This window comes from Apaloderma vittatum, unplaced genomic scaffold (genome assembly GCF_000703405.1).
Source record: "Apaloderma vittatum isolate BGI_N311 unplaced genomic scaffold, ASM70340v1 scaffold12577, whole genome shotgun sequence".
In the NCBI taxonomy this organism is placed as follows: domain Eukaryota; kingdom Metazoa; phylum Chordata; class Aves; order Trogoniformes; family Trogonidae; genus Apaloderma; species Apaloderma vittatum.
The window spans coordinates 1-10,258 of record NW_009727856.1 but is presented as its reverse complement, the minus strand read 5'-3'; the positions used below and the strand labels follow the sequence as shown (position 1 = coordinate 10,258).

The window sequence follows — 10,258 nt, the reverse complement described above, 5'->3', positions numbered from 1 at the left end:
AGTCGAAGAGTCACATCTGCCTGTGTTAACTTCAGATGGTATTACTGCTGAAAAATTGCTGCCTTGTTTAAAAAGCAAGGCAATCAAGTAATACAGGTCTTCCCAGCTAAAACTATCCTCCCTGGCAGGGGTCACATTTGTCCATATTTTTGTCCACTTAGAAGGAGAAAAAAAACCCCACACAACAAATGACTAAGGGAGTCATTTCATACACTATGAATGGCGGATTTGACAGTAAACCTACAGAACTGATTTTGCATGTATAAAAGCAGCAAACTTGTCTATTTTTCAGTTCATTTTCCAATACCAAATTAGAATTGCTTCTGCCACAACACCCTGCAATCCAGTGGCATCAAGCTGGAGCCGCCCTGGGTCTTATTTGCTTAAACAGGATAAAGAAAGAAATCAGATGCCTGATTTTTACGTTAACATTCAGCGCATATCCAGCTTGGCAGAAAGCTGGCTAACCTCTACACCGGGTGAGGGAGGGAGGGAAGGGAGGGAACTAACTGCCAGTGACCCCCGAATAAGGCTGGAGCAAACCCGTGGTGGCCAGAGGGCAAGAACCCACGCCTCTGCAGCAGCACCAACAAGACGGAACCGTAAATGTAAAGGAATTGAAGGGCAAGGCTGAAAGCAAAAGCAACAGCCTCTTTGTGCTGTGCCTTCCTTTGCAGGACTGGCAGCCCGTCACGAACACTGAGGGATTTAGGGCAGGAAGGCTGCAGCGGTGCCAAAAGCCTCATTGATCAATTAGCTGTTCAGTAACCCGTCAAAAAACCATTCGGCTGTGAACTGCTCGGGCAGTGGCTGTGGCTAAATTGGCATGGGAGCTCAAGCACGTTACCTGAAACGCCTATAAAAACTCAGCAAAAAATAGCTATGCGGAAGGAAAAAGGAAATTTTTCAATTCCTCCTCCTCAGCATCTGTAAATGTATGGCATGAACTGCTCCTGGGAACAGCTTTGCCCTATGGGATGTTCCCCACTAAGAGCAGGAGGGCATCACCATGCTTTCCCCTGCACTCAGTGCCAGACATGGAGACAGGATGGACAGACAGACAGATCGCATAGCCAGGAGGTGCCAGGCATTGTCAGACATCAGACACTGCAAATGCAGTACATTTAGTAACCACAGTATTCCCAGTCATCCTTAGTAGAGATGACAATATAATGCCAAATGTATTTTTCCATAGGAATTAACTACTTTTTTTTCAAAAAAATACTATATTTTTATACACAGTTCAACTTCTGGAGCATGAACAAGCATGGGGCAGAAGCTGGGTAAATGTATTTTCTCTTACTCACCAGCCTCTAATAATTTTACCACAGGTACTGAAAATAGCAGCTCAGCGCTGACGCTGGGCTCCTGCCTGCACAACCTTCCCCCCCGAGAAGCTGGGATGGAAAGGAGGTCAGCAGCCCTGATCCTCCTGGGTGGTGACTGAGCAGTTTAAAACACTCGTGCCATTTGAAAATGCCAGGCAGCTTCACCAGGATGTGGATATGACACGTATGCCAAGGGGGAGAAGAAACGGCTCCTCCACATAAAATATCTTTTTTTACCACAGGTACATGTTCTCTTTGGTATTTATCTGCTGTTAATATGATGCCCACCCTTTTCTTGACACCTTACAGAACATTTTATAACTCACCACGAGTCACCCCAGACAAGGGAGAGGACCAGACTAAAGGCTGGTGGAAAGCACATCCAGACGTCCAAGACCAAAAAGGAGGTCTTCAGCAGATCTCACCACCCCCCCCCCCCCCAGCAAAGCCACCAAATCCTTTCATTTTCTGATAAATAAGTGGGGATCACCAGCGAATATTCAAACAAAGCCAAACACCTCATGTTAAAAAGACAACTAAAAAATCTGGAAATGTGGAAGCTACTGAGTTCCTATTTTTAAGCACTGTTATTAATAATATGCCATGGTTCTTGCCTCCATCACCACACCACATAATAGCATTGAAAAATTACTGCGGCATGTTATAATTATTTCAGTAAGGACACTGTGCCTCCGTCTGTCAGCTTACACCTACATCGCAGTGAAGAACAATGCAACTTAAAAATAAGTTACATGCACGGTGTAATCTGCGTCCTATCAACTTTTCTCTGCTCATCCGGTCAAGCCTTGAAACCATTATTTGGACAGAACTCCCAGAGAACCAGTAATTAGAGATTGAAGAAGCAGGGTCCTCAGAATCACACAGTTGTAGGGAACAGCAAGAAGGGAGCAGCCAAATCTGTAAAGCCAGAATCTCTCTTAAATGCTTCTGTTTAACACAGCTGAGGACCTGTGTTCACAGGGAGCCCAACTAGTACCTGGCTGCAGAGACAGCCTGTTCCTCTAGTTAAGAGGGACTGAAATTTGTTCTGCTCGCACCACCTGAGGAGCTCAGGAATATTTCATTCCCACGTTTGTAGTCCCTTGGTCTTCCTTTCCTGGTAAGAACAGCAGCAGCAACACCTTTTTGCCTTCAGGAATGGGTCTATTACTTTTTTTCAAGTCAAAGCTAGAAAGCCACCCCTCCTGCAGCCATACTGTGAGCTCCAAAACCACAGAAGAATCACAGAGCATTAAAGGTTTCTGCTGAGGGGATGGAGACAGTGTGAAGGTACCTAGTTTGCCTTTCACAGCCCGCACACACAAGCCTACCAAGAAGCCTGGCAGGATGAGGTTATAGCCTCGTAGCCTCTTGTAAGCAGGCAATAAAGCATTGCTTACTAATTAGCCGATTTATTACCATAAATCAGCCATGCTGTTGAATCTTTGCCATGTGGAATACAGCAAGACCTGCAGGAGCGAGCCAGCAGCTCCATTTTACCAATACCTGAGATCTGCAACGTGAATCTGATGACACGAAATAAAAGTGCAGAATAGCCAAGGAGGCGTGGATTGAAACTACACAGCCATTAAGTGCTGCCAGACACATCAAATATTCACATTGGGTGAAAAAATAATACATGAACAAATGCTTTCCCCATGGATCTGTTCCATTTTAGTCAGGCTTTATGGCACAAGTAACAGCGGCAGGGTATGATTATAGTGTTCAAAAGGAGAAAAAATAAAGCTTATTTTCTATGGATAACCAGCCTTTAACTATACCATTTTTAACAGCCACATTTATCTGCTTTAAAGTTGAGAATAGGGCTGATTAGACACAGCCTCTCAGATGTTCAAGGGATACTCCAAGGCAGTTGCTCGAAGTCAACAAGATGCCCAGATCTCCCTCCATCAGAGAAAATCCCTGCAAAGGCTACTCATGGGGGATTTTAAGGGCCTGTCTTACGTGTCATGTCCAAGACAGGGGTGAAGCTGTGGGGGCTGTGACAAGCCCACCAGAGCCACAGTTACCTATGGAGACCAAGCATGATCAGACTGCTCAGCTCATCCACCTCCAAGATCTCTTACGGAGAGCATGGCTCCAGATGTCTTCTCCAAGAGTCTGGACATGGGAATGGTGCACATCCTTCACAATCTTGTTCTAAAGTCCATCCACTGCTTTCGATCTCTCCTGCAAAAACTCTGAAGTAAAGTATCTTGAGCGAACAACCCATCTCCTAGAGCAGGAGCAGGTGATGCCCATGTGGAGGGTCTCAGTACCGCATCAATGTAAAGAAGAGGCTGGGAAATGGGAGTTAATTAATTGACATCACCTGAGAAGATCCTGCTGCTTTCCCCTGACAGATGGTATGCAGAAGGCCGTTTTGGTCTCCCACTAGTCTCCAGCAAGTAGAATATCATTGCTCTCATATATGTGGAGGCCAAAAAGCTCCCCCAAAAAACACCAAAAAAGCCAACCTCCAAAACCCCAAACACAACAGCTCTTCCACCATCTCAGGGGTTTTTTTGTCCTCAGAGATATTAGAAAGTGCAAATTAATGGTGGCTTTACATGCATCTGTGTTTCTATTGCTCTTAAAAATCCCTTTGTGAAGTGCAGGAGGCAGGATTTCCTCCACATTACATAAGGAGGAGAAGGTGTATTTTTTCTTTTCACCGCTTAAGACTTATAACACAGTTAGGTTACTGGAGCCAGGCCCTCTTTCCTGATCTTTTCTTGCAGGGGAATTATTCTTGGCCAGACTCCAGCCTAGTATTAACCTGATGGAGAAAAAACAAGTGGCTGTATAATGAAAAAGAGACATAAAAGAGATGCACCCCGGGGCTTTGCCGGGCCACCGAGAGCTGCAGTGACAGAGTAGAAATAACAAATACAAGCTGCTGCTCCAAAGCATGCAAGTACAACCATTACTACTACCACGATACACCACTATGATGTCTGTTCAGGGGCTGCCATCCTTTTCCAATGTCCCACCCCTTCCCAAGCAAAGCATCAAGGCCCAGTAGTAAGTAACTGTCCCGTGTAACAAGTCCACATCTCAGTTCAGACTAAGATTCCTGACTTGAGTCTCTGAGATGTGGCAATTTAGGTTAAAACTTCTTTAAGAGACCTCTATGCTTCTATCTAACCAAAGTGAAAACAGCTAACTGGTTAGAGAGCTGTGAGAAGAAGAAGGGTTCACGTGTTCCTAAACAGTAAGCATGGAGGCTTGCTGTCCAAGAAACTAAGCCAATAAAAGAAAATAAATATTCATCAGTGCTAAGTACAAATTTTATATTGGTTTTGGGGCTTATTGCTCTACACACATGCAAGAAAATATTCTTTTTGCAGTTAATCACTGGAATAACCTCTCCAGTGATGCAGAAGAGCCCCCAGCACTAGAGTTTTTCAAGGATGCTAGATAATTTCATTTAGGCTCCCTTTCCCACAAAAGGCTGGACCAGATAATTTTTTGAGGTTTCTTCCAACTTGGGCTCTTCTACAGCTCTGTGATTTTTGCAACAGGTGTTAAGGCTTTATTACTTATACTTTCTGCATCTAGAAGATGTAAGCACACCAAGAAGCTGACCAAAGCAAGAAAAAAAATAAATAAATGAAGAAGTATTCAGAAAGCATTATAAAGCATAACGACAACCAGTGCCATAATGCAACCTGCGCCAGGAAAGGTGTACAACCCATCACTGCCCTTGGCTACCAGCAACCTTCCAAGCAGGCAATTAAACTCGAGGATGGGGCTTTAGCATACTCCAGGTATCAGTTGATGTTGCAGATGCTGCATCACGCTTCTTGATAAGGTCGCCCCGCCATGAAACAACCAGAGAGATCAACCACAGGGTGTTGTGGGAGGCATGAGCTTGGTTTAGGACCAGGAGGGACAGTCTTGCAGCAGGTACGGATGAGGAGTGGAAAGAGAGCCCTTCCTGATGGACCTGAGGTGTGCTCCACCAACCTCAGCTAGAGGAAACATCTCTAATGGGGCTACCTATCCTCTCCATGAAAACACTTGCTGCCTTTGACCTGAGCTTGCTCACCCTTCCAATCATGCTACTCTAACCATACATTTCACTTTTTCTTTTTCTTTTTTTTTGTTTTGGTGAGAAGAAGTTGTCGGTTTCTTCATCCCCCAAGAATGGGGAGGACATGGAATTGAGCTGGAGGGGATAGCCTGCGTCCCCACAGACAGGCCAGCTCTAACCCCCGTCAACAAATCCCAAATTTGCTGAACCACTCCTGCAAGAAACATTGCAGGTTTTGGCAAATTCACCCTACACTCGATACTTTAATCCAGTTCCACCTCATGCTTGCCTCCACATTTATCATGTTAATCTTGTCTAAAATTACCCTCTATGCCTCTGAATGAAAACACCTCCTTCTTCTACTCCGAACACTTTGATAAACACAGATTCTTGTAATATGAGAAAGAGGGTGAGGACCTTGCTGTATTTCATTATTTTTGTGCTGCAGCAATGAATTCCAAAATAGCTTAGCAGTAGTAGTCATGCTTACTGATCTGGTATACATTCCCTTCACTGTTTTTCAGAAATTTAGCACTTCTGGGCACAAGTGTGAAAGTTTCATACTGGTTTTTTCCCTTCCCCCTTCAACAGATTACTCTACATGATGACATTTTCTTGCTTTTTAGCTTGTTTTGAATGAAGGCACAGCCCTCTTTCATTCCTGCACGACTGCTCCCTCAGCGCAAACGCTACACAGTGATGGAAGACAGGAAGACCTTCATCTTCTACCTCACCTGGAAATGAGTGGTAACTTTCCCATCATTAATGCCCGAAGGAACAAGCCCAAGGAGTCTCAAAGCTACTTGTTGTGAAATGATCACGAGAAAAAAACAACAAACCCCTGGTTAGCTCAGTCAGTTGAGCATGGCGCTAACAAGGCCAAGGTCACGGGTTCAATTCCCATTTGGTCTCCATGTGTTGTGTGATCTAGTCGAGAGGTGGCGTCCCTGGTGGCAGGGAAGCTGGATTAAAATGATCTCTAAGGTCCCTTCCAGCTTAGGCCATTCTATGATTATATAATTCAAAGCAAAGCCTAAACCAGCCTTTCAATCAAGATCTCAAATTAAGATATTTTTTTTTTACTGCTCCTTACAGTTCTAACAGTCTTCTTGACTTGTTGTGCTTTATTCTTGGACTTAAAAAGCTAGATGAGGCAGGTCCTCCATCAGGAGTACTGCAACAAGGCAGTACTCCAGCTCAGGAGACCACCTAGGACTACCTGAAACCACCGCGGCCTGAGAGGGACTGGGATGCTGGAGCACACTTATGTGCACAAAGTCCATCATCAAGCAGGTGCCCATCAGCACAACTCATGAGAGTGTCTGCCTGCTGTGAGACTGAAGAGTCTTCAGATCCAGCAGACAACAGCTTGGGTCATAGCTGAAGACCTCTTCAAGGCGTGCGGGACACCCACCTTGAACACTCACCCCACGGATTTCACCAGGATGAAGGGCCGGTGAGCCTCATGCTGCAATGGATTCTTGCTTGCAGAAACAAGAGATTAATTTTTCCAGCTGATGATCATCTGCGGTTGATTTAGCTGGGGCAAAGATTAATTTGCGAGGCATTTATTTAGTTCCAAGGGTACACGGCCGGAGACAGGAGGGAGTTCACACACAGAAAGAAGGCAGTTTCTGACCACAGCTGAAGCTGTTCTACAGCTGTGAAGCTCCACTGACCTCACCAACTCCAGCACAAGAAAGAGGAAATTCTCCCTGAGGTGCCAAGTATGACCTTTCCCAACATATTTTTTTATTCCCCCTGCATTGTGCTGATTTTTTTTTTTTTTTATTCCTACATTTATTTTCCCAGGGAAGTTTTGCAGGATTGTCTGTGGATGCACGTTACTCTCTTTCCGGCTTCTCACGTTATCACAAAGAGGATCAAGCATGGAAAACAATTGCATCGTACTCTCCCTGTGTGATTGATGGCACACATACGTGCAACAACATGGAACAAAACCAAGCACTTTTATCAGGCTCCTTTTAAAACTTCAAAGTATCAGAGAGACCTGCCACACTACCCAGTACAACCAAATATCTGTTTGCTAAGCTGGACGGAAACAAAGTACCATGCAGTTTAAGAGCAAAAATAAAACAAACTGCTCTAGCCACATTCTGCATCAACTGTGTCCAGCCTGGGCTAATGCAGGGTTATTTTTTAAGTCACTTTCTCTGCCTAGCTTTTTTAATGCATGGACATTTTGGGGGTGGTTTGGGTTTTTTCCCTCCCCCCTCCAAAATGCTGAAGATGCAGAAGTGACAGACAGTTAACATTTTACTGGATAAGGTCCTTCAAAAAACCCAAAACATTATGTGCATATGAATAAATAATATATATACAAATAAAAATAAAATCAAAGTAATTTTTCTTCCAAAACTGGATTATTAGAATAATCCTGAGGTTAGTGATGACCAGAGATGTTTCTTTCCTTATCAGGTCAGTCCTCCTCTGACCCCTACCCCAATGCCCAACCCCACCAGACTTTCATTCTAAGGTCCACTCCAGCCAACCAACTGCTCACAAAAGAATGAGTAGTGAAGGGGGAATCATGGGATTATCTGAACGAGCAGAGCAGTCAAGAAATACTGAAAGACGTTAGACTGAAGATCTGAATGCCCCTGCTGGGCTACCATCTCCATTTTGGCTACCAGAAAGCGATGGCTATGAGATGACAGATGTTCCCTCTGTGGGAGCATCAGGTTCCCAAGGTATCCTCGGCCATGAATTCTGTGGCAGGATGCCACATCACCACCACTCTCCTTCTCGCATGCCTAACCTCCACAACCACACCAAAAAGAGCCATTATTCAGCATTATTGGAAAAGGACAGAGCTCTCGGCACAACCAGAGGTAACAGCTCATCAGCACTTCCCATCCCCATGATATCCCCTCTTGCAGAAGTCCAAGAGTTCCCTGCCCCTATTTGCTTCCAGCTGGAAGTTTGAGTGGCAGCCAGAGGGAAAAGTTAGTTTCCCAGTGCTGCAAACTAAATGCCAGGTCAGCTGGGACAGATTTCATGCATGGAAAGGAAAGGTTGAGAGTCCTTTCAAAATCCTTATTGCCTTCTTCCATTTCTGCATCAAGTAGAAAGTTTAGCAAGAGAGAGACATCCCCAGTACCACTGCCTGATTACCTTACCAGAATAAAATAAAATAAAAAACAACCAAAAAAAACCCCAAAGTCTGAGAAGCAGAGAGCTGTATTTTTAATACCAGAAGTACCATTCTACTTGACCACACTGCAAACAGACCTTGCTCCGTGCCCTCCAGCTCAGTGAAATCAGGGGTACGCCTGGCACAAGGACAGCTCAGCCTCCCAACAGCGCTGCCCCACATCTCACACTCCCAAGGATGAGTGGTCTCTCCAGCTCAGCAGATGCCCGTGACTACTCGTTAATGAGCTGGGTCACCCTCACAGGACCAGCCGTGGCATTCCACGCTTGTTACACAGCCCAAACTACCATGACTGTGCTCTCAAGCCAATTTTTATTTGAGGAACAGATCTGAGGGAGAGTGGACTACAGCCCTAATGCTGAAGTTTAAGGAGGTCACCACTCGAATGAGATCTTCTGAAGAAGAGGCACTGGAAGGTCTCAGCTTGGCAGCTCATGGAGAGGTGGATGTAGCGCTGCATCCTGCCTCCCTAATTGGCAGAAGATGCTCTGGGAAACACTGTAAGAGACAGGGTAGATACAGAGCAGCCCATCCTTGCTATTGCCTCTCAGCTTCTGGCAGGAAAGACAGCCCTCTGCGACTTGTTCAAAACGCTCCTGACAGAGAAACAATCTTTGACCAACCATAACAGCTCGGTCTTCTCTGCACGGATGTGTGCACACACGTACCTCCTCAGGAGGCCCACCACCTTTCAAGGACTACAGCAGCTTTATCACGGGACAGTCACTACAGTCCCAGCCTTAAGACACAGCCAGGGTTCCATGCAAGAAGTGGGAAACATTTAGTAATCCCAGGAAGGAGCCGGTCCCACAAGGATCACAACAGGACTTAAGCGTGTCTGAACCCCAAAGCCAATAACTTCCAACCCCCCAGAGCTGAGTCTACAGATCAAGTGCTGCTTCTTACCTGTTCTCCAGCAGCGTCATGCACACAACCTCCCGCACGCCCGGGTTGTTGGCTTTCTCGATGGAGCAGCTTTGCAGGTTCCAGGTAGCCACCCGCAGGGCGGGTCTGCCATCTCTCACCCCTCCAAACATCTCCACGGAGGGGCGAGTGGATATGATCTGGGTTGGACCCCCAGGAGGAAAGTCCAAGTCCTCACTCTGCAGGCTCAGAGAAGTGGGGCTAGGGTGAGGCTTGGCAACAAAGTTGAGGCCGCCGCTAGTGTTCGTCGAAGGGGGCCGGGACCGCTCCGCGAAAATCTGATGCCTGATCTTGTCCAGAAAGGAGGAATTGATGCAGTCCATCCTCACCAGGTCCTCGATACTTTTGAAGGGCCCGTGCTCTTTACGGTAGTCCACAATGCTGTTGGCAATCTTCTCGGTGACACCGCGGATGCTCATGAGCTGGGCCGGGGTGGCCGTGTTGATATTGATCTTGGTGGCCGAGAGATGATGCTCAGAAGCTGCCGGGTCCTTGCGCAGGGAGCTGGGCGAGTGCTGTGCCGAGCTGCCCTTGCTGCTCACGCAGATCTCGAACTTCACCTGCTCCAGCTTGGCCGCTCCCACCCCGCTCACCAACGCCAGGTCCTCCACTTTCTTGAAACCCCCGATGTACTCCCGGTACTCCACGATGTTCTGGGCCACCACCCGGGTGACGCCGGGCAGGGTCATCAGCTCCTCCTCGGTGGCCGTGTTGATGTTGAGCCTCTCCTGGTTGACCAGGATGTTGCTGAAGTTGCACGCCGCGCTGAACTTGCGGCTGTGCTGGCAAAGGTCC

General features: G+C 46.5%; 1 protein-coding gene across 1 annotated transcript; it reads right to left on the bottom strand.

The window, feature by feature from the left end:
- Positions 1–9,445: 9,445 nt before the first annotated feature.
- LOC104277259 (endonuclease/exonuclease/phosphatase family domain-containing protein 1-like) lies at positions 9,446–10,251 on the bottom strand (the record flags this gene model as incomplete). Its single annotated transcript, XM_009873843.1, has 1 exon — positions 9,446–10,251. A coding segment is annotated over one exon (806 nt), but the record flags the coding sequence as incomplete, so codon positions are not given.
- Between the last annotated feature and the right edge of the window lie 7 nt (positions 10,252–10,258).